The 25579-nt window shown below is 36.1% G+C and overlaps 1 protein-coding gene across 5 annotated transcripts in view; it reads right to left on the reverse strand.

The window, feature by feature from the left end:
• Positions 1 to 2735: 2735 nt before the first annotated feature.
• LOC105486104 (inturned planar cell polarity protein) overlaps positions 2736 to 25579 on the reverse strand; it is a 96967-nt gene continuing 74123 nt past the window's right edge. For 4 of the 5 annotated variants that reach the window (XM_071093071.1, XM_071093073.1, XM_071093072.1 and 1 more), the window contains exons 9-16: positions 21748 to 21813; positions 17542 to 17604; positions 16016 to 16237; positions 14877 to 15359; positions 13179 to 13276; positions 9069 to 9258; positions 6097 to 6254; positions 2736 to 3860 (exon numbers count right to left, since the gene is read on the reverse strand). In XM_071093071.1, the coding sequence (XP_070949172.1) occupies positions 3749 to 3860; positions 6097 to 6254; positions 9069 to 9258; positions 13179 to 13276; positions 14877 to 15359; positions 16016 to 16237; positions 17542 to 17604; positions 21748 to 21813 (1392 nt within the window). In that variant the 3' untranslated portion in view covers positions 2736 to 3748. The remainder of the gene's footprint in view (positions 3861 to 6096; positions 6255 to 9068; positions 9259 to 13178; positions 13277 to 14876; positions 15360 to 16015; positions 16238 to 17541; positions 17605 to 21747; positions 21814 to 25579) is intronic. The other variant, XM_011748801.3, reaches the window with a different exon arrangement.

The following is a 25579-nucleotide window of genomic DNA, read 5'->3' on the forward strand; positions in this document are numbered from 1 at the left end:
ATGAAAACAAAGAGATAATGTACCAGAATCTCTGGGGTGCAGCTAAAGCACTGTTAAGAGGGAAATTTATAGCACTAAATGCCCACATCAAAAAGCTGGAAGGATCTCAAATCGACACCCTAGTATCGCAACTAAAAGAACTGGTGAACCAAGAGCAAACAAACCCGAAAACCAGCAGAAGACAAGAAATAACCAAGATCAGAGTGGAAATGAAGGAGCTAGAGACATGAAAAACCCTTCAAAAAATAAATGAATCTAGGGGCATGGTTTTTTTTTTTTTTTTTTTTTTTTTAAAGATTAACAAAATAGACCATTAGCCAGACTAATAAAGAAGAGAGAATAATCAAATAGACACAATAAAAAATGATGAAGGGGATATTACCACTGATCCCACAGAAATATAAACAACCATCAGAGAATACTATAACAGCTCTGTGCAAATAAACTCGAAAATCTAGAAGAAAGGGATAAATTCTGGACACATACACCCTCCCAAGACTGAACCAGGAAAAGCTGAATTGCTGAATAGACCAATAAAAAGTCCTGAAATTGAGGCAGTAATTAATAGCCTACAAACCAAAAAAAAAAGCCCAGGATCAGAAGGATCTATAGCTGAATTCTACCAGAAATACAAAGAGAAGCTGATACCACTTCTTCTGAAACTATTACAAATAACTGAAAAGGAGGGACTCCTCCCTAACTCATTCTATGAGGCCAGCATCATCCTGATATCAAAACCTGGCAGAGATACAACAAAAAAAGAAAACTTCAGGCCAATATCCCTGATGAACATCAATGCAAAAATTCTCAATAAAATACTGGCAAACTGAATCCAGCAACCCATCAAAAAGCTTATCCACCACGATCAAGTTGGCTTCATTCCCAGGATGTGAGGCTGGTTCAACATATGCAAATCAATAAACGTAATTCATCACACAAACAGAACTAAAGACAAAAACCACATGATTATCTCAATAGATGCAGAAAAGGCCTTCAATAAAATTCAACATCCCTTCATGTTAAAAACTCTCAATAAACTAGTTATTGAAGGAACATATTTCAAAATAATAAGAGCCACTTATGACAGACGCACAGCCAATATCATACTGAATGGGCAAAAGCTGGAAGGATTCCCCTTGAAAACCAGCACAAGACAAGGATGCCCTCTTTCACCACTATTCAACATAGTATTGGAAGTTCTGGCTAGGGCAATCAGGCAAGAGAATGAAATAAAGGGTATTCAAACAGGAAGAGAGGAAGTCAAAATATCTTTGTTTGCAGAGGACATTATCCTATATCTTGAAAACCCCACTGTCTCAGCCCAAAAGCTTCTTAAGCTGATAAGCAACTTCAGCAAAGTGTCAAGATACAAAATCATTGTGCAGAAGTCACCAGCATTCCTATACACCAACAGGCAAGCAGAGATCCAAATCATGAATGAACTCTTACTCACAACTGCTTCAAAGAGAATGAAATACCTAGGAATACAGCTAACAAGGGAAGTGAAGGACCTCTTCAAGGAGAACACAAACCACTGCTCAAGGAAACCAGAGAGGACACAAACAAATGGAAAAATACTCCATACTCATAGACAGGAAGAATCAATATCATGAAAATAGCCGTATGGCTAAAGTAATTCACAGAGTCAATGTTATTCCCATTAAACTACCACTGTTATTCTTCACAGAATTAGAAAAAAACTATTTTAAAATTCATATGGAATCAAAAAAAAGAGCCTGTATAGCCAAGGCAATCCTAAGCCAAAAGACCAAGCTGGAAGCATCACACTACCAGACTTCAAACTGTACTGAAAGGCTACAATAACCAAAACAGCATGGTACTGGTACAAAAACTGACACATAGACCAATGGAACAGAATAGAGAACTCAGAAATAAGATTGCACATCTACAACCATGTGATCTTCAACAAACCTGAGAAAAACAAGCAATGAGGAAAGGACTCCTTATTTAATAAATGGCGCTGGGAGAACTGGCTATCCATATGCAGAAAATAGAAACTGGACCCATTCGTCACACCTTATACAAAGATTAACTCAAGATGGAATAAAGGCTTAAATGTAAAGCCCAAAACTATAAAATCCCTAGAAGAAAATCTAGGCAATACCATTCAAGGCATAGGCATGGGCGAAGATTCCATGATGCAATCACAAAAGCAATTGCAATAAAAGCAAAACTTGACAAATGGGATCTAGTTAAACTAAAGACCTTCTGCATAGCAAAAGAAACTATCATCAGAGTGAACAGGCAACCTACAGAGTGGGAGAAAATTTTGGCAATCTATCCATCCGACAATGATCTGATATTCAGAATCTATAAGGAACTCAAACAAATTTACAAGAAAAAAAAAAAAAACAACCACATTAAAAACTGGGCAAAGGACATGAACAGACACTTCCCAAAAGACGACATTCATGCAGCCAACAAACATATGAAAAAAAAGCGCAATATCATGGATTGTTAGAGAAATGCAAATCGAAACCACAATGAGATACCATCTCACACCAGTCAGAGTGGCCATTATTAAAAAGTCAAGAAATAACAGATGCTGGCAAGGTTGTGGGGAAATAGGAATGCTTTTACACTGTTGGGAATGTAAATTAGTTCAACCATTGTGGAAGACAGTGTGGTGCTTCTTCAAAGATCTAGAACCAGAAATGCCATTTGACCCAGCAATCCCATTACCCAAAGGAATATAAATCATTCTACTATAAAGATACATGTACATGTATGTTTATTACAGCACTATTTACAGTAGCAAAGACATGGAATCAACCCAAATGCCCATCAGCAATAGACTGGATAAAGCAAATGTGGTACATATACAACATGGAATACTATGCAGCCACAAAAGGGAATGAGATCATGTCCTTTGCAGGGACATGGATGAAGCTGGAAGCCATTATCCTCAGCAAACTAACGCAGGAACAGAAAACCAAACAATGTAGGTTCTCACTTGTAAATGGGAGCTCACCATGAGAACACATGGACAAAGGGAGGGGAACCATACACACCGGGGCCTATTGTGGGGGTAGGGAGAGTATTAGGGAAAATAGCTAATGCATGCTAGGCTTAATACCTAGGTGACAGGTTGATAGGTGGAGCAAACCGACATGGCACATGTTTACCTATGTAACAAACCAGCACATCCTGCACATGTACCAGAACTAAAACTAAAACTAAAACAAAATAAAAGCACATTTTACTTAAGAGGGACTTTTGAAACCTCAATGCAATCATCTCATTTTACATGAAAACTCTGAGCTTAGAGAGGTACAAAAACTTGCTCATGGTCATAGCACTACTTAGCTACAGCACCTGGTCACCTCCTCCCAATCATAATTGTTTCACCAGATATCAGTATGAATTTTGAGAAAAATAAACAAAGTGGATAGTTTTCAGGAGTAAACATTTCCTATATTAATCTTATATGAAAAACTTCACATTATTTCAAACTAGTCAATAAATTAACATTATATATCAAAATAGCAATAAGTTAACAATCCCTTCTTTCACATTTTGATCAAGTATATTCTCAAAAGTCTTACAATATTACATTAAGATTTAACATACCAAATCCAACAGCATTTCATATCAATATTTAACAATACTATGTTCAATATTGAAAAGTAAAAAGAAGCTAAATTTTATCTCTTTTTGTATTGATTTCAGCAATTCTGACAGTGTTTAATCCTCTATGCATGTATTTCTACACATCAAGAAAGCACGGCTACAAGGTTAACCCAAAGAACAATTTAAAAGCTATCTCAATGGCAATTTCTGTGACTGAGTCATGAAAACAGACATAAAGTTCTTGAGGTTTTGGATGAAGAAAAAGTCTCCTGCAGAAGAAAAGAACACACTCATTTCAGAAATTAAAACAACAACAACAACAACAACAAAAACTCTAACTGTCCAATTTATTTTCTGTTTCTGAAAGTATCAGTAGTAAATTTAAAATCCACAAATCTAAATCTATACTAGGGAGAAAGCAGCTAGATTTATTTCTAAATAAATAATATATGCCTTAGGACAATTAGTTTTTATTGCTCTGGAGTGTAATAATCCTATTTTATCAATATGTATTACAATACCACCAAGTTTTTAAATAGTAAATCTAGTTATTACAATAAAGGCAATAGCACTAGCATCATAGGCACAATAGTTATTAAATATTTTATTGCTCTTTACTTTCTAACATTTAATTTTTATTAAAACATTAAATATATGGTAGCTTTTTTTGGCAAACAGAACTGAATTGGAATTAACATTGAAATTTTATTTGATTTTCTTAAAGAGTCAAAATTTGAATCTATTTAATCAATACTAATTTATATAAACTGATCTATTTAAACTGGAGATAATTCTGCCTGATTTTCTTAAATTTCTGTTCTGCATAAATCTGCATTATCATAATTCAATATCTTTTGATTCTTTCTATTCCTATAGTCATGAACTTAGTTAACACTCCACTGAACAGCTACATGTGTGCCTAACTGGTCTTCTCATTTCTAGTCTCTCTCATATGCACATCATTCCATTGGCTGCTCCCAGTTTAATCTTCCAGTAGTACAACTACATGGAATTAAGCTTACACTGATGTTCCCAAGCCTGGTTCATATGATAATCACAAGGGAGCTTACTAAAAATACAGATTCCCACTCTCATAGATTTTGATTTAGTAGATCTGGGGCCCAGGCATCTCAGATTTTAACAAGTGACCCAGGTGATTCTAAATCCCATGGACCAGCATATGGGAATTTCTGCTTTGGATAATGTCTGTAAAGTGTGTATCATACAGCTTAATACTACCTGGTACATGTCCACTACCCCTACTCCCAACTAATTCTGTGCCCTTTCCTCCACCAACCTTTACTCCAACTCAAAGAACCTTCTGCAGTGGTCCTAACTTAGGTTCCCAACTTCATCTTTCACTTAATCTTTGTATATGTCATTCCTCTACCATCCTGGCAAACCAGTCTGCTCACTGCTGTGCTGTATAATTTCCATTGTTTGGGTCTTTGTTCATTAGATTTTGCCCCCTCCTCAGAATTCCTATAGCATTTGGTTGTATCACCTAATTCATTTTACATATATGTATATACAACACACACATATATAGGATTTCTCTCTATATCTATATAATACAGATATATAAATATATAGATATTTGAGCATATTTCATAATTCTTTTGCTAGATATAAGGCCCGTAGAGGCAATGACTATGTCTCTGTGTTTGCCATACCACCCACTGACCACCAACCCCACCACCAGTTCTACATTTTGCCAGGCACAGTCTCACCTACTCAACCATCACATATTTATCAAGTGACTATATTATGTGGCAGGTACTGTTGCAGGTGCCAGTGGTGGACAAGACAGATACAATTCCTGACCTCATGAAGCTGCCACTGTAATGAGGGTGGGAGGTGGAGAAGGACAAGAAAATAAACAATAAAAGAGTGATATAGAGAATAACTGAGTAGCCACTTTGATGAGGGAAAGAGATCATGGATCCTCTCTGACAAGATGACCTACCTGTTAGCACTGGTCTGAATACCAAGGATGCAGAAGTGCAAAGGTCAAGGGATAGAATATCCCACGCAGAAGGAACAGCAGAAACAAGATGTGATTGGTACTCATGCAGCTGGTGCACAGCAGACAGAAGAGGAAGGAAGACAGGAGATGGAAACAAAGGTGGGCAGGGTCCTGATTGGGCATGGTCTTGTGGCACAGGGCAGAGAGAGGGGAAGGGAAGAAAAGGGAAAGGATGGAAAGAGGGAAAGAAAGGAGAGAGGAGGAAGAAATGAACGAAGCAGGGGAAAAAGGGAAGAGGAGAAAAACTGTGGAATTATTCTTTCAGTGTATTACTAAAATTTAATTTTGTAAGGTAATTTTTAATAGAAAAATACTTGGAAGGGATTTAAAGGAGATACTTAGCAAATAAAATAAAATATATTAAAATATTATAGCTAGATTAAAAATTCCGTGCCTACATTTTAAAATGTTAATCTCCTTTATCAGTTTTCTTTCACTTTTCTAACACTTTACTTTCAAATACTTTTTTTCCCACTTACCCTACTACCCAGTAGGCCATAACTGGTGGTGCTTTTTTCTGATCAGTCCAGTTTCCAGGTGAACATTCAAACAACACACCATGTTCTTTAACAGGGTTAAGAGAAGACACCGACTTTGCGGAATCTGAACGGTCTCTACTATTTAGTCCTTGCTTTTTCTGTAAATTAATAAGTATTGTTAGTATTAACTGGTATTACTAGTGTTACTTTAAAATGTTTTCACAGATTAATTTGAATTGGCTGATCCAAATACTTAAGTGCCTGCAATGACATTCTTCTTATCTGCAGGAAAATTTCTACTCTTCCTCAATATTTAAATACCATATCCTAAAGGAGGCTTCATGGATAAAGTGTCCCTTGACTTTTCTAGGGAACACTTTGTTCACAGCCCTATGTTATTAGTATGTGCATTATATTATATTAGCAGTTTATAGACCTGTCTTCCACAGTGGAAGATAGAAAATTATAAACTTTTTTCCCCAGGGCACAGACAATATACAATCTTTGTGTGTTTTAAAACCAGCAGTGCCTGGTTCATAGTAGGTGCTTAATAAATATGTTCTAAATGAGCAGATAATTCTGTAATAAATTGAAAAAATATATATTTAAAGCAGCATTTTGTCTTCCTTTGACCCATAATCTCTAAATTTCATACTGATTAAAAGCATTAGCAAAACAATGACTCATTTGGACTATAAAGACTTCTTATAAGTTTCAGGCCAAACAGTGGAGTGATTCTTGATCCTTTTCTTTCCTTCATAGCTTTTATCTAATCCTTCAACAAATTCTCTTGGTTTGCCCTCCAAAATATATCCAGAATCCAGAAGCTATAATCATTTCTTGCTTTCAGAATTTTGAAAGCCTCCTAACTGGTCCCTGCCTCCACCCTTGCTATTCTGTTTCCTGTTCTACCCACAGTAGCCTGAGTGATTCTTTAAAAAAAATTATGGATCATGTCCCTTCTTTGGGCAGAACTGTTCAAGAATGTATCATCTCTTTCGGAACAAAGCCTATGATAAGGATCATAGTCTACCTGGCCATGCATAAGCTGGCCCTGCTACCTTTGTGATCTCTTCCTCCACTCTCTTCTCAGTCTGCTCCAGCACTCTCCCAGCCCCTAGGGGATGATTTCGGGATGAAACTGTTCCACCTCAGATCATCAGGCATTAGAATCGCGTAAGAACTGGGCAACTAGATCCCTTGCATGGACAGTTCACAGTAGGGTTTGCACTCCTATAAGAATCTAATGCCACAGCTGACCTTACAGGAGGCGGAGCTCAGGCAGTAATGCTCTGCAGCTTTGCATTTGCTGTTCCCCTTGCTGGAAGCTCTGCCCCGAGAGAGCCACATGGCTTGCTCCCTTACTTCATTCAGGTCTCTGTTCAAGTATCACTTGACATGATCAGAGACCTTTCAAAATAGTCACTCCCACCTCTCATCCTTACCATGTTCTATTATTTTGCTTGACACTGGTTCTTCTTAGCATACTATTTTCTAATTCTTTTCTTTCCTCCATTAGAAAATAGGCTTCATGAAGGAAGAAACTTTGTTTTGTCCACTGTTGTATCCCAAGCTCCTAGAATAGTGTCTGGTGCAGAGTAGGTACCTCAATGTTTAAATAAGATAGGGAAAACTAATTTATATTACTAAATATTATCAAATAAGTAAATGAAATATTCCTTTATAACATTTATCAGTTATGTTAAAAAGGAAAATAGGAGCATAAGAACACAAAGCATATAGGAATATATGGTCAAACACAGTATTTCTACAGAATAACAATTTCTGAGGACTCAAAGAAAAAATCCTATAAGACATAAAATTTTACTGCTGAATGAGCCTGGAGAGAAGATAAAATCTATCCCACTAGCTTCATAGCTAAGGAAACAGGAGGAGGTGAGGTTCAGTCCGGGATTCCTTATTCCTTGTCCAATGTTCTTCCACTTTTAAACCCAAGTTCTTCACAAATTTGGCATCCTTAACACATGTATTGCTATATACATTACAATCATTTTCAGAGAGGTTTTTTGGCTGTATAATGTCACAAGTAAACCTCTATATGTTTTATCCTTTTCAAGAAATCAACACCTATCTTTTCCAGCCATTTAAACGATCTGATATTGTAATTGTATACAGCATTATTATTTATTCAACAGATGACAACATTCAATGAAACTTCATCCTGGATAGAAAAGCAAGCAAGCAATCAACCAACCAAATGCCAAAAAATTTGCATTAGTCTTGTGTCTATAGCTATATCTTAACCCAGCGGTCCCCAATCTTTTTGGCATTGGAGACCAATTTCTGGGGGAGGGATCGTTTCAAGATGAAACTGTTCTACCTCGGATCATCAGGCATTAGATTCTCATAAGTGTACAATCTAGATCCCTCACATGCACAGTTCACAATAATAGGGTTTGCACTCCTACGCGCTGCTGATCTGACAGGAGGCAGAGCTCAGGCGGTAAGACTCCCTGGCCCACCACTCACCTCCTGCTGTGCAGCCTGGTTCCTAATAGGCCACAGACAGCTACTGGTATGTGGCCCGGGGGTTGGGGACCTCTGCCTTAACCCATTATATTCCAAAATACCTTATACTGTTGGCTAAATACTTGAATTATCAAAGTTATTTTAGGAACCAATTGGTAGATATTATTACCCAAGTAATGGTTGAGTCACAGATATGAAATGTGGAAGGTTAATTTACATTACAAATGACTGTATTGTGCTTTGCTGTAGAAAACACAGGTCTACCACTTCCTGAAATAGTAACCCAAGACATCAAATTCAGTATGAAATAAAACCTTGAAGTACTGTGAGTATAAACGTTTTGGCACCCAAGTTAGATTGAGTGACTATTTAAAAAAACTTAATTAAATGAAAACAATGCTGGGCATGTTGATTACAGAACAGAATGCTTAGAGATCTGGAAATTAAACTGGCAGAAAACTGTATTTATAGCAGTGCCCTACCTCTTCAACCAGTGTCTGTTGGAAAACTGCACGAATGGAGAGACAACACTGATGGAAATTCTTTATTAGCTGAGGGTGGATAGAGCCACTTAGCTGCGCCACCTCTTCAAGGGTAGGAGTAATAAAGATTCCTTGCACTGTTTCTAAGGCAACATAATGGAAAAGTGTGTTCTCAGGACCAGATGTCAGTCTTAAAAAGAAAAAATAAGAAAAAAGAAATTTTAGTAAATTTTGAAATATTGGTTCATTTTGAATTTAGTAGACTTCTTACAAGCTTTTATCTACAATATAATATTAGTAGTATAATTAGGGATGGGAAACTGGGCTAAACATTTAATTCCCTCTTCATCCTTAACTGAAGTACAAGCTAGGGTTATTCATTCCCTTAATGGAGGCAAATACTACATGTTATGCAAGGATAAGTAAATATCAATTCATTTGCAAGTAACTTAATCACTTCTTTGCTAAACAACCCAAATTGGCTAACTGCCTCTTTTTCCATGGTTGGTATTAAATAATTCAGCTCGTGTCTGAACCAGATAGCTATAAGCCATAAACAAGATATCACTCTAGGGTAGACCACATATAAAAATACCTTCCAACAAACTAAATACATTTAAATTAGTAGCATTAAAGTATTTTACCATGATAGTCAAACTGATGTTCCTGAAGAAAAATCAAATTATTATTACAACCTGAAAAATTTGATTAATATTCTATAATACCATGACAATTCGTGATAGTATTCTACCACTTCTCATTATTACTATCTTCTTTCTTTCCTATGTTCTCTTAATCATTTTTTACTTTCTTCCCCATCTTTCCTCCCTGGTTTAGTCTCAAACAGGCCAGCAGAACCTATAAATACTGTTAATTTCTACCAGTAGTAAGATAAGCAAAAGAACAATAGTAATAGCAACAACGAAATAATAATAATAGTTAACGTATAGTGAATGCCCTCTATATACCAGGGTAGGTGTTTTAAAATACCTTAGTCTTAATTCTCATAATGATATTGCAAGATAACATCCATTACTATCCTCATTTTAGCCATGAGAAAATCAATGGTCAGAGGACTTGGATTAACGTGCTTGAGAGGTCGCATAGCCAAATGGCAGATTTTAGCTGACTCTGAAGCTTGTTCTGTAAAACCGTGCTTTTTCCTCTCCGGGGCTGACTTCTGATTACAGCAATTCCCCTCCTGCATCTCAAATACTCAAGCTGCCCCATTTTAATCCTTCTATGGTAAAAGGCTGTCTATACTAAAAAATATCATCAGTTGATTTTTTTTTCCAGCCATAGCATAGAGACAAGAAAAAGGCATATTTCAGCTCTTAGCCTAGATACTGCCTAGCTCATCCATGCGGATTAAATTATTGTTAAACAGTTAATCAGACAGCATGATCCAAATAAACTTCTTATCATTGATTTATGGCTTTGGAACTCTTTTGAGACCAGGGATAGGGAGGGAAGGAAATAATTTACAAATTCGTCTTTCACTTTTCCACAGGGTAGCTGGCTCATTAACAACTGGTGGCTGACCACCTTTCCAGAAATAAAAACTTAAATAAGATGAAAGGAATTATGATTATTTTAAAAGGAAAATAATTTAAAACATACATTTTAATCTGGAGATCTTCAGGTTAAAAAAAGTACAGAACAAAAATTATTCTTTACAAAATAACTTACAACATTATTCTTTACAAAATAAGTTTCTTTTGGGGGGGTCAGAATTAACATTTTTGTTATCTTTTACATTGTTCTTTAAAAAATAAACCACAATACAATAAGCAGGTTTAGCTCTTGAAACCATAAACTCACTCAGTATATATTAACTAAAAGTTTTAAAAATCACCAAATAAGCAATTACCCAGTAGGAAGACAAAAGATTTGTACAAAAAAGCAGATAAAATCAGATTTAGTCTTCAGAAAGGTCACTCGTGCAGTAGAGAATGGGTTTAGGGTAGGCCAGGAGTTGGGAAGCTGTTGCAATAAAACCAGGTGAAAGAAAATGGGAGCCTAAACTAGGGCAGTGTCAATAGGGGGGTGAATGGATTCAAGAACTACTGGAATGCAGAATGGGTAGGACTTAGTTACTGAAAGAGATGTTTTGTATATATTATTTTCAATATATTATATATATTTTATTTTACAAAGATAGGTGCATATAGGTTAGAATAATATATTACATCCTGTTTTATATCATGCTTTTAAAATGAACTGCATCGTATAAAAACACCTTTGCATATCAATAATGAGAATAAACACACATCTTTGGCACCTTTTAAAATAGGAGAGCCTATGATTTACACCACATGTGAATTTATGTTTAAAACATTGTTGAGAGAAAGAGTCTCCTTTTACTAGAGACAATGCCAATATAACATACATATTTTAAAAATTCTGATATGGAGTTAATAAAATTTCTGAGCAATAGTTTTTGTTAAATGGAAGACTAGAGTTTTGTGAGGGTACTTTTGGGTTCCATAAAAGGTTTGGTTCCAATTTATTTGTCTTAAAATCATGTTTAACTATCAAAAATTAAACATTTATATTTGGAGGCATTAAATACTAAATTTTAACGCATCAGATTTCTGATATATTTTATGCAGACAAGTTACTTTTTGTCTTGACTTAAGAAAAAAAGAATTTCCTAACAACTTTGTAACACATACATTTGAACTTATTGTAAAGTGTTTCAGTAGTTAAGAATGTGGTAGCTCTGTACTGTGTGTATGTGTGTGAATTCTATTAGTATGTGTCTAGTTGTTCAAATAAAAGTAAGCAATTAAGTTTATTACACTAGTTGATCCCACACATGATGTCATAAATACCTGCCAAGGCGCAGGTGGACCTGCGTGTCACCACATAAGTGCATAAGAAGTGAATATATAACATTTCATATTATAATAATTACAGACAGTTTAAGTTGCTAAACATTCTCTCCTCACTCAGTTTCTTTTACCTCAGAATTCCCTACTTGATGCAAGTTTGAAATTATACCTACTTTCTAAAGAGAGTGTTAAGGGACCAGTTCCCTGGTTCCCAAACTCTGAGAGCGAGATATACCGGGAGGAAACTTATTAGGAAGTACTCTTGGGAAAAACAGCTATGGGGTGGAGTGACTCAGCAGAACTGAGCAGAGGGAGAAGATGAACTGTCCTGCAGTGGCAACAAGTCTCAGCCGATACTACTGGGTACTGTGAAGCTTGGCTGGCCTTTCAGAGTTGTCTTCAATTTAGGCAAGGGGCCAAGCCTTTGTACTCACTTATTTATTAGTCATTAGAAGTGGGCTCCTCCCAGGGAGGAGTGTAACCTTAGCTGAGTCAACAAGTTTCCATGTAGGACACAGCCAGGGGAGTGACAAGGCTAGGGATCTGTGAGGCATTAGCAGCCACCATTCTCAAGTGTTGGGAAGGAATACCCTGAGCTAAGGTGTAACTGGACAGCACACCACTGCATCCACCAAACACTCCAAAAAATAGTAAACTCTAATTTAAAAATTATATTAAATATACAAAAGAGAGGTTACCTGTGGAGAGATAAAGGGGGACTTACACATTTTGAAATATTACTTTGTGGCCAGGCATGGTGGCTCACGCCTGCAGTCCCAGCACTTTGGGAGGCCGAGGCTGGCGGATCACAAGGTCAGGAGATCGAGACTATCCTGGCTAACATGGTGAAACCCTGTCTCTACTAAAGATACAAAAAATTAGCCGGGCGTGGTGGCGGGCACCTGTATTCTCCCAGCTACTCGGGAGACTGAGGCAGGAGAAATGGCGGAAACCCAGGAAGTGGAGCTTGCAGTGAGCTGAGATCGCGCCACTGCACTCCAGCCTGGGCGACAGAGCAAGACTTCGTCTCAAAAAAAAAAAAAAAAAAAAAAAAGGAAATATTACTTTGTGTGTTTTTTCTCTCTTACAATACTAATATGGTAATTTTCCTAAATGTGTAATGAAATATTAAGGAAATACCACAGATCTTACCTTTAATATGTAAGATATATCAAAATTACATTTATTGAGTAAAATACATGTTATAGAATTGTACTTTCTCACTGTGAAACTTCCTGAAAGAGTTTAAGTGAATAAGAAGAAGAAAGTTTCTTACTTCACTGTATTATATATTTCTAATTCTGTTTCTGGAAGGTCCTTTTTCAAGTTTCCCAAATGAAATGGATTTGGAAGAGTAGACTTCTTTTTAGTGACCTGAAAAATACAGTTAAGTAGATTGGTTTATATCTAAGATTGGAATAATATAGCAGAAACAATTTAAAAATTAAACATCCTTCTAAGAGAACTACTTACCACTTGCAATGCTTCTTTTAAGTATTTTTGATGCTAACTTGTACCTCTTGGCTTATCCATGGCTGACAGGGATCCCAGGGTCATGTCCTGGGAGGGCATGATGGTGTTCCCTGAAAACCTCCTACCAGAGCCATTACCAAGTTTGTATGTATGCATACTTGTCTCCCTTCCTAGACTCTGCACTCCTCAAAGTCAGGGGCAGTGTCTTACTCATCTCTGTATCTCCTTTGTGTAGTATGGCCCTTGGCACTTAGTAGGTATTCAATCAACATGTGTTGAATGGCTGAATCTTAAAGGTTAACTCAGTTTCTCTTAGGAGCTATTCATGGTTTGGTAATTCTTTAGTCTGTCCAAATCCTTTTACACTATTTCCTACCAATTTCATCAACTGGGATAACAGGTATGGTACTGATGTGAGTACTTCCAAATACACCCCACTTAGGGGTCCAAAAGTATTCTATTGTTTGGTATGAGGAGATTGCATCTGGTTATTTATGCCATGCTACTAGCATCTCATATTTTATTTGTGCTCCTTCTCAGACTCCTCATCTGGTATCACCTCCATCTACCCAAATGACAAGTTTCAAAAGTGTTTTGAAAGATGACAGCATCACTAGAATAAGTACAAAGCCTCCCAGGATGAATGTTTTGATAATCATTTGGATATTTTATGGTATTTTCATGGGAAAAAATCAGGAAAAATGATCTGAAAAATGAACACCCTCTTTAGAGTCAACTTTAAAATCTTTAAGTATTACAAAGGCTCAGATTTTAAAATCTATAAAAATAGGATAATACACACATACACAGACACATAAACACACACATACACACATTTAGGGTTCTGATTCTCTTTGCTGAACATTTCATTGGCTATTTAGTCAGATCAGCCCCCAACAGGCCCCACAGCTTGGATGCTCTCTGTTGTCATTGCAAATAGGAAAGAGATGAACACGGAAATTGAAATTAAAGCTTTCCTATTTCTAAGTACTGTTAAACAGATATGGATGTCAAGGAACTCTTGTCTTATTACTTGATATTTCTCTCTCTCTCTCTTTTTTTTTTTTTTTTTTTTTTGAGACAGAGTCTCACTCTGTCACCCAGGCTGGAGTGACAAATCATGCGGTGGCACAATCTCAGATCATTGCAACCTTTGCCTCCTGGGTTTAAGCAATTCTTGTGCCTCAGCCTCCCGATGTATCTGGGATCACAGGTGTGCACCACCATGCCTGGCAATTTTTTTGTAATTTTATTAGAGGCTAGGTTTTGCCACGTTGGCCAGGCTGGTCTCGAACTCCTGGCCTCTAGCAATCTGCCATGCCTGGCCTGATATTTCTTTTTCTTTTTGGTTCAAAATCATTGGTTTGCCAGCAATGATTGAAATAACCACCATGTCAAATGAAGAATGGTATGCCACTAAAAAAATTGTCTTGCAATTATAAAACAAGGACTAGAGAGACAACTTAGCTCCCAGAATGTACACACTTGAATGAGTACACACCTTAAGCAAGGTCCCCCTTTCTTCTAAACCATCAGAGCCCTGAGATTCTCTTTGCTTCCGTACTGCATTTGGTGTAGTATGGGGGCTAAAGCCATCATCTTCTCCACCTTCACAACCATTGTCAGATCCTCCACTGCTACGGGAAGGACTGGGCTTACGTGTCTTTAAGGAATAGTCACCAAAAAGGGTTCTTCTGCATGTTGGAGAAGTTGCTACTTTGGAAGTACCTTGTAGCCTACTGAGAATAGGGGAAGTGGTCAAGCTATCTGTTTTTTCACGTGATCCAGTAAGGAACCAATCAGCACAAGACAAACAGGGGGTTGGAGAAGATGCTAGCCGTTCATCTATGCGAGAATCTACTCCATTCAGCTGGTGAAGAGTTGTTTTGACCTGATCCACATATATACAGTCTGGTCCAGGACTCCCAATAGCTTTGGATGCGCAACCTCCAGCTTCTAATAGTACACATAGCATATAATGTTTCTATAGGGAAAAAATACAAATGTAGGTTTAGCTACCATGAAAATATTTACATAAAATGTGCATGTATAAATTTATAAATATTGAAGATATAGAGGCATATGGCATAATCATGTGATGATTATTAAAAATTCCTCCCTCATCTTTCCTTTTTGGTTATTATCAATGCTTCCTGATCCCAGCTGAAAACAATCTTACACTGCCTTATCTTGATATACCATCAAACCACTTCTTTTGAGACACAGAATTCCCTAAGATAGCTGTCAAGAGCCTCAGTTACTGGAAGTCCTTTCATCTGCAATTGCACATTTATTCTGTTTCTGATTCTATATTCTTTTCATGCCTCCCTCCATCTCCAAAACAAGCCAATGGAAAAAACCACTATAGAAAGGGGAACAAAAGACTTTAGAAACCTGCTAAAATCTTTTCTTAGATTTTATTAATATTTGTCCATGAGTATTAAATGGATGAGGCATGTAACATTTCCTTGAATACTGGTATTAGACAAACTAATAATTTTACATGAGCATGTTTGTTTGTGTATTTATTTAGACAGTCAATAGATACCTATCTACCGCTACATCCCTCAATCCCAGCTGAAAAGAAAAAAAGAAAAGAAAAGAAGAAAAATCCCAAGAAAGAAGCTGAGGTAAACTTACCAAGCCAACAACTAGCAAAAAATATCTTCCTTCAGGTTCCGGAAAGACTTCAGCGCTTGAGTCTGCCAAAGGTCGGAGGTGATACTGAGGAAACACTTCTCTCCATATTATCAACTGACCAATTCTTTGTTTTGCTGCTAAAGGCAGCAGGCAATAGTGGCGACAGTATACGGCAATATCAATAAGATCATCCTTGGGTAAATGATTGCATATCAAATAACCCTTGAATTTAACCACAAAGAGCAAAAGTCTACCAGTGATATAAAGCAATAGTCCCATAATATATTTCTAAGAGTTTTATAAACACTTCTTCACTTGATTTAGAATATTCTAGTTTCAAATGGTGTAAATGAAGATATAGTAGATTTTTTTTTTTTTTTCTTGAGGTCAAAGTAGAGCTCAAATGATAACTTAAGGTCTACCAACAGGCAGACTTAAGCACAAAGCAAGATCACCTCTGCACAGTATAGCTTCAGTATTTGGCAAAATTGGAAAAGAACTGAATTCTGATAATGGAAAGTCAAGAAGCAGGGGTCATGACAGAGACTTTTCACTTTGCACCCTTCCCTATGGCTTCTTTGTTAGATATGTTTTACATTGTGTTTAAAAATCCTTTTTTAAAAATAAAAGTACTTAAATTCATTTGATGCTTTATTTGCTTTACATGAACATGAACTAAATGTTATATAAGATTTATTTAAAAGAAGTAGGTTACTTTTCTTTTTTTTTGAGACAGAGTCTCACCCTGTCACCCAGGCTGGAGTGCAGTGGCGTGAACTCAGCTCACTGCAGCTTCTGCTTCCCGGGTTCATGCCATTCTCCTGCCTCAGCCTCCTGAGTAGCTGGGATTATAGGCACGCACCACCATGCCCAGGTAATTTGTTTTTGGATTTTTAGTAGAGATGAGGTTTCACCATGTTAGACATGCTGATCTTGAACTCCTGACATCTGGTGATCCACCTCCCTCGGTCCCCCAAAGTGATGGAATTACAGGTGTCAGCCACCGTGCCCAGCCAACTTTTCAACACAGGATAAAAAATATACTCTTTCAAAAGGAAATCCAGAAAAATATTGTTCTCTCTTACAAACTTGGTCCTTTGAGTATTGTTTCTCCTGTGCACATTTGTAAATACTTTATAAATGCTTTAGAATGCAATGAAACCATAAATATTTATTATATTTACAAATATGTAGATGCAAATCTTGTTTTAAGGTCTTAATCTGGTCAGGCATGGTAGCTCACGCCTGTAATCCCAGCACTTTGGGAGGCCAAGGCAGGAGGATTGCTTGAGCCTCGGAATTGCTTAAGCCCAGAAATTGGATGTTGCAGTGAGCTATGACTGTACCCTGCGCTCTAGCCTAGGTGGCAGAGCGAGACCCTGTCTCTAAAGTGAGAAAGATCTTAATCTTATGGTACCTACATTTAAAAGAAAAGAGATAAATGTATTTTTCATGTTTGTAAAATTTTTGACAATTTAGGTCTGTTTATACAATGTTGGACATTTAGACTTCCAGCTTCAACTTACCTTGTAAAATAGAGAAGACCCCAAAATTGTATACAGCCGCCTCATGTCATAGTAATCCTCAGACTGGGGGAAAAATTCATAGTGGATTTTATATTTTTATTTTTTTGTGATAAAAATTCCAATTAAGCTATAATAGTTAAAATGAAAATTACATTCTTTAGTAACTAAACTTTTCATAGTGTCATCTTTAGAAATCAATATACTAGAGTATTAGGATGAAATATAATATGTATATGTTTATTTCACTGACAACAACCTTATTTTTTATTCTTTTAAGATGCTTGATTAGAGACATTAAGAACATAAAATCTGTTACTTTATGAGGGATTTCTTACAACATACCTTTTTAGGACAAAAAACTTTTACTCTACATCATCTACAGTATCCAATATTACCATATGCTATTTTTGAAAGCACTAATTGATGCAACCTATTTGCAAGCTACTGAGTAGTATGTAAAAAAAATTAAGTATACATACCCTTTGAATAATTCTACTTCTAGAAATCTACAGGAATACTCAAGCAATGGAATCATGATTTTTATATAAAAAGCTAACAGTTGGATTATTTGTAATATGGAAAAATCAGAGATAACATGATATTCAACAATAGAGGAATGGCCAGCAAAACTAGATATACCACAGAATATCACAGATATGTTAAAAAAATATGATTGATCTATATGAGCAGGCATAAAAGGTTTCAGATACACTGCTCAGTAAAGAATGCAAGCTGCAGAACAAAATATACACTATCATCTGATTTCTGTTAAAAATAGCATCCCCACCAACTATATACATGTGTGTTGGTTTGTGTGTGGGAATGTATGTATATGGAAAAAGGTCTGGAAGGATACATTCCAATCCATAAGAGCAGTTACACCTGGGGATGGAAGTGAGAGAAAGGGATAAGCGAAGGTATTTGCTTTTAATAACCATGCTTAGAGCTTCACCCTGTACACAGCTATTACTTTTATAAGCTTTTTTTCTTCTTAAAAAACCCAACGAAACCTAAAGAAAACTAAAAACTGGAAATAACACAGCCATTCCTCAGTCAGGGAATGGATAAACAAATTGTGATACATGTATATGATGGAATACTACTATTCAGCAATATTAAGTACTGAACTGCCTGCACAGTAGCAGGAATGAATCTTAAATCCATTATGCTAAGTTAAAGCCAGACACAAAAATTACCTACTGTATGATTATTTATTTATTTACATTCTCAAGACACATGTGGAGTGTCTGGTTTATTCAAAGGGGCTGTCAGAGGTCCGACCACGGAGCAGGAACCAAATAGTTGGCAGCAATGGGGCTGAACAGGGCAGGGATGCCCAGGTACGAGAAGGGGGGTGTGCTGAGCAACCAGAGCAGCATTATGGCCAGGTTGAGCAGGATGACTCACTTTATATGACATCCTGGAAAAGGCAAATCATGGGGACAGAACACAGATCAGTGATTGCCAGAGGTTGGGGGTATAGAGAGGGGTTGACTATAAAGGGGAAAGAAGAATTTACTGAATGTAAATTACACCTTAATAATAGTTTTTAAAAACTAAGGAAAACACAGCATTAGGATTAAATCTTTAATTTCACCAAAAAGTATAGAATAGATCCTTATTTTCGTATTTTTTTAATTAAGGCAAAATTCAATGTGAAGTGTTCTATGAGTTTTGACAAATGCATACAGCTATGTAAGCACCACCAAAATCGAAATGTAGAACAGTTCCCTCAGCACCTCCCTAAACCAACTTTTTTTCTGAGTAGTAGTCCATTCCTGGATATACCAGAATTTGTTCTGGTATTCACACCTGCTGATGGACAGTTAAGTTATTTGAGTTGTTTCCACTTTTTGGCTATTACAAATAAAGTTATTTTGTATACAGGTCTTTGTATTACATATGCTTTCAGTTCTCTTGGTTTAAAAAGACAGGAACAGACTGGTTGAATTATATGGTAGGTATATGTTTAGGTTATTAAGAAATTGCCAAACTGTCTTCCAAAGTAGTTGTACCATTTTACATTCTCAATTTATCCATTTTTTCTTTTATGAATTGTGGTTTTTTTTGTTTGTTTGTTTTGTTTTTACTGTATCTAGGAATCCCAATAGATTATCTTTAACCACAGAAAATATTGTTAATTCCACTGCTCATTAAAATAGTGTTCTATAAAGGCAGGAATTAGATTTTTAAATTAAACACTGGATGTAAGTTCCAAAAATCAGATATTTTAATATTTTAGTTCTGAACTGCTCCTAATGGTTAATATCCATCTAAACATTTTCCATTACTCAAAAAATTATGAGCCATAAGAGTTTACCATGCCTAAATTTCTATTGTTTTTACAGACAAAACACCCTTCCATTTGTTTAGGGTGTTTGTTAAGACTCAGTTACCCCTTCAAGTTAACATTCTCCTCCCAATTTCACTGGCAATCCTCTTGAGAATAATCCACACCTTATGGCTTTTACTTCCCTTACTTCCCATTTACTTTGTAAAAGAACTTTTATTACTGAGAATTTCAGCGTATACAAAAAGGGAATTGTATAATTAGTTCCTGTATAGCCATCACCACCCAGGTTTAACTATGACCAGTCCATGGCTCATCTTGTTTCACCTGTATCATCATCTTCCCTTCCTCCTGCTGAATTATTTCAAAACCAATACCAGATATTATATCATTTCATCTGTAAACACTTCAGAATGTATGTATAAAACAGAAGGAATTTAAAAATACATATAATCATAATACCATTATCACAATATAAAGAATTATTTTCATCTAATACCCAGTCATTTGTGCTTACATTTCCTTGAATGTATGAGACTCATGAATAGATTCAGCCTCATCTATGAGATTCGTTATCTCATAGATGTTTTTAAAACTTTGTTTGAATTAGGATCTACGAAAGGACATATATACACTTGGTTGATAATATTCAGTCTCTTGTAACTGAGTTCTCTCTCAACTTCTCTCCCTTCTCCCCAACTTCAGACCACCCTTTTCTAATTTATTTGGAGAAGAAACTGTCCTGCAGTATTTGCCAGTCTGGATTTTGCTGACTGCAACCCCTCTTCCCCAAATGGGGTCATTTAACATGCCCCCTTTTCAATGGTATTTCCTATAAATTAGTAGTTAGATCTTGAGGCCTCATCAAGCATATTTTATAGGTGGTCTGTGTGCTTCCATCAGGAACAACATATTACCTGTTGCTTTTCTGTTTGTGATATTAATAGCTGTTGATGACCATTGCCTAGATCCATTAATTCATTGAGGGACTGCAAAATGGTGATATTCCAATTCTGTGTCTTTCTTGACATTTCAGTTAGACTACTTTCATAAAAAGAAGCTCTCCTTCACCTCCGTTTGGTAACCTTGACATATGGTTTAGACAGGAAAGGCAGGATAAATGTCTGATTTTTCTTCATTTAACAGTTTTCACAAAAACAAGTTGATGCCCTCATATTCTCCAAAGTTGACTAGCAAGTTTCTTTTTTTTTGTTTTTAGTATCTTTATGCACTTATGAACTTACACATATCTGATGTGTTTCAATCTGTTGTAGGTATTTCCTTATAGATGTTCAACAGGGAGCCTCTTCAAGTTGTCTCATGACAATTTGAGCTCTACCATAACCCTATTAATTTTTGGAAAGCCTTCTGAATTTCTGATACGACAAGATGTTCTCAGACTTATCTTGTACATTTTCAGCCCCAAGTTTGAATGAGCCAATTCTTGAGGAGTCCTGGTTCCTTTTGGTGAGAAATGTTATTTATACACCATGGCCTGGGTATTAGTGGTACTTATCATTACTGCGACGGTCACTATTGCTAGGCCTTTTCATTGGACATAGCTAGGAAATACAATAATTAAAATATTAAAAACCATATTGAGACTTCCAATTTAAGTACAGCTCTACAGGGTTCTTATTTAACTTAATCAGTATTACATTTATATTTGTTTTCCTCAAAAACTTAGTTCTTAGTGACACCAGTGTAATCAATCATTTTTAATCCCATAATATACATTGTGTAACAACTATTTCAACTGAGTAGAAAATCCTAAGGCAAGAAAATGGATTTTGTCACAGTCAAAACAGAGGACTAATGTGTATTTCAAGATTATTATATATCCACTTGGTAAATATTTAGAATAATGACTGGTATACAAAACAAGAATTCAACATTGAGGCTTTTGTAAAACTTACTCCTTCTCTTACCAGTTCTGCAAAATCTGCAGCCTCCAAGTCACTTAATGCCATGTCTAATTCCATCTATGTTAAAAAAAAAAAAAAAGAGAGTAACATAAGCATTTGACTCATATTAGTTACTTTTTTAGTAATGGCCATACAAAAAGTGCTTAATTACTACTTGAAAATTGAGTATCTTTCTCCTTTGTGTTACTTAAGAAATGTCTCAAAATGGAACATAATGTTTTCAAGCTTTGCAATTATAAAAGTTTACTTATTTAACATATTGTTTTTAAGCTTTGCAAACATAAAACAACTTACTCATTTAACATAGCATATTTCAACTAAATCTCAATAACTGCAAAATGGGTCTTCAGCATATATTCAATGCATAGTAAATTTATGAGCTTCAGAAGTTGCTTTCCAGTTTTAAGTTAGAAATTAATTTAACCCTTTTGATTTCATAGAAGAAAGTGAAAATCAGTCTTAAGGTAGCCAACTTATTTTGAGTTGTTCTTGTTTCTCCATTTTTTGTATATTACTCAACGGTTGGATTCTTGAAAAATATCAACATTCTTCCCTGTCTTTCTCCTGGACACAACGTTTTGCATTCAAGGGTTGTCAATCTTTATTCCTAGATTAAAACACAAAGGCAAGTGTTCCTCTGGAATCTGGCACAGTTCAACTATCCCAGAGAGTTATCAGAAAAAAAACTCTTACTTAGGATTTGGGTTTTGTTTTTATGGAAATTGCCTGAACTCTGTCATGTATCACCTTTGTTCTTCTTTGAAGCATTCCAAATTTAAAAACAGAATAAATTTAATCTGAAGTTTAATCTGTAATACAAATATATATATAAATCAAAACTATAGGCAATTGAATTTTATAGCATACATGCTATTTGTGAATAAGAACCCCCCCTTTTTTTTTGAGATGGAATCTCGCTCTGTCGCCCTGGCTAGTGTGCAGTGGTGCAATCTCAGCTCACTGCGATCCGCCTCCCAGAGAATCTTTTTTTTTTTCTTTAAAGGCCAAGGCACTCTCTGCAGGACTGTTTCACACACTAACTGTGTCTTACTGAGATGACAAAAGCTTTTGAAATATTAGTCATGCCTTTCAATGCTTTTCACACAGTATGAGTTATTACTCATTTGTGACCTACATTTTTCTGCATCTAGCAAATACTTCAGGTTCCCTTTTTTTGTGGCTATTAGTCTGTCTTGTGAAAAACCACAGGACAAAAAATTACTGATTTGTGGTATTTGATCTCAGAAACTGTTCAATGAGTTACTATTCCTGCTACTAAACTCTACAGGCTAATTAATGTACAATATTACTATAATATATATGTTTGTTTATATTCCTTAAATGAAAATATAAAAATACCTTTTCTCTTAATTATTTCACTGTACCCTAGGAAAATATGATTGGAAAAAAAAAAAAAAAAAAACCAAAATGAGGAAATTCTCAAATACCTGGGAAGAAAAACTAAAGTAAGACCTCATCATATACTAAACCTGGAACAAATAAGTTTTTTCCCAGTTAAAAATAACTATTTAGTTTGTTTTTAAAAATAAGCAAGCAAAAATAACTATTTCCACCTAAAATTGCCAGGCATAAGTTACCCCACACACGATTTTTTTTTTTTTTTTTTTGAGATGGAGTCTCCCTCTGATGCCCAAGGTGGAGTGCCAGTGGCTCAATCTTGGCTCACTGCAAGCTCTGCCTCCTGGGTTCACGCCATTCTCCTGCCTCTGCCTCCCAAGTAGCTGGGACTACAGCGCCCACCACCACGCCCGGCTAATTTTTTGTATTTTCAGTAGAGACGGGGTTTTGCCATGTTAGCCAGGATGGTCTCGATCTCCTGACCTTGTGATCCGCCCACCTCAGCCTCCCAAAGTACTGGGATTACAGGTGTGAGCCACCGTGACCGGACTCACACACGTTTTAAACTAGATTTCTTTTTTGGACGTAGTTTCACTCTGGTTGCCCAGGCTGGAGTGAAATGGTGTGACCTCAGCTCACCGCAACCTCCGCCTCCCAGGCTCAAGTGATTCTCCTGCCTCAGCTTCCCACGTAGTTGGGATTATAAGCATGCACCACCACGCCCAGCTTATTTTGTATTTTTAGTAGAGACGGGGTTTCTCCATGTTGGTCAGGCTGGTCTTGAACTCCCAACCTCAGGTGATCTGCCCGCTTCGGCCTCCCAAAGTGGTGGGATTACAGGCATAAGCCACCACACCTGGCCTTTAACTAGATTTCTTAAGGCATTAAATTCCTTAATATTTTCTATGGGAAGATACATAGTCAATAAATCCTACTGTTTTTACTACAATGAGAAATCTCAAGAGAAATGGAATCAACCTAAGTGTTCATCGACAGATGAATGGATAAAGAAAATGTGCTATATGTACATAATGGAATACTATTCAGCCATAAAAAAGAACAAAATCCTGTCATTTATGACAATACAGATTAACCTAGAGGGCATCATGTTAAATGAAGTAAGCCAGGCACAGAAAGACAACTACCACATGATCTTACTCATATGTGGAACGTAAAAAAGCTGATATCACAGGAGAGTAGAATGGTGATTACCAAAGGCTTGGTTAGTTAGGGGAGAGGGTGAATGAGGAAATGTTGGTCAAAGGAATTACAATCACAGATAAGACGAGTCAAATTTAAAAAATATATTTAGAACAGGTAAGCTTACAGAAATGAAACTATGCAAATGATTGCCTGTGGCTGGAGGGGTAGGGAGAAGAAGAAATTGGGAGGGGAAAGAGAGAAGTAAATAATAACTACTAATGGTCATGGAATTTCTTTATTAGATGGTGAAATGTTCTAAAATTGATTGTGGTGATGGTTAGGCAGCTCTATGAACAGACTAAAAATATTGGATTGTACATTTTAAATGAGAAAATTCTATGGTATGTGAAATATCTCAATGAAGCCATTAAGGAAAACGAACTTAAGTTCACGTAACTACTGTTCAAGCTGAAAATTTAAAATACACTGAGTAGAGAATCTTGACTATTAAACTGCTGTGCTATACTGCCTTAAATAAGTAATTGGCAATTTAAACAGATAGGGCTTTATTGGTCTAAAACAATGAGGTTTAATAATTTACTCTCATGTCTCCGAATGTTTCAGTATAAAGTGAAGGTCTTAAAAATATTTTGAACTAAAAAAAATGAAATCACAACTTATCAAAACTTATGTGGTACAGCAAAAGTGGTGTTCGGGGGAAATTTATAGCATTAAATGCATATATTAAAAAAGAAGAGAGATCTGAAATCAATAATCTAAGTTTCTATTTTAAGAAACTAAACAAAAAGCAAATTAAATCTAAAATATGCAGAAGAGCAGAAATAATAAAAAATTAGAGGAGAAATCAATGACAATGAAAACAGGAAAGCCATAGAGAAAAATCAATGAAACCAAAAGCTGGTTCTTCGAAAAAAAATCAATAAAATGTATAAGCCTCTAGCCTAACTAAGATAAAAATAGAGAGGACACAAATTACTAATAGCAGAAATGAAAGTGGGGGCATTAGCACAGAGTCCATGGACATTAAAAGGATAGGAGAAGAATACTGTAAACAACCCCATGCTCACAAATTTGATAACCTAGATGGAATGGAAAAATTCCTTGAATGATACCAGAAGAAACAGATACTATAAATTGGTCTATACTTATTAAAGAAATTGAATCAACAACGATTTAATCAACTTGCAAAAGCAGAATGCACCAGGCCCAGATGGGTAGACTGGTGAATTCTACCAAACATTTAAATAAGAAATTATACCAATTCTCTATAATTTCTTTCAGAAGACAGAAACAGAGGGAA

Source organism: Macaca nemestrina, chromosome 3, assembly GCF_043159975.1.
Source record: "Macaca nemestrina isolate mMacNem1 chromosome 3, mMacNem.hap1, whole genome shotgun sequence".
Lineage (NCBI taxonomy): Eukaryota > Metazoa > Chordata > Mammalia > Primates > Cercopithecidae > Macaca > Macaca nemestrina.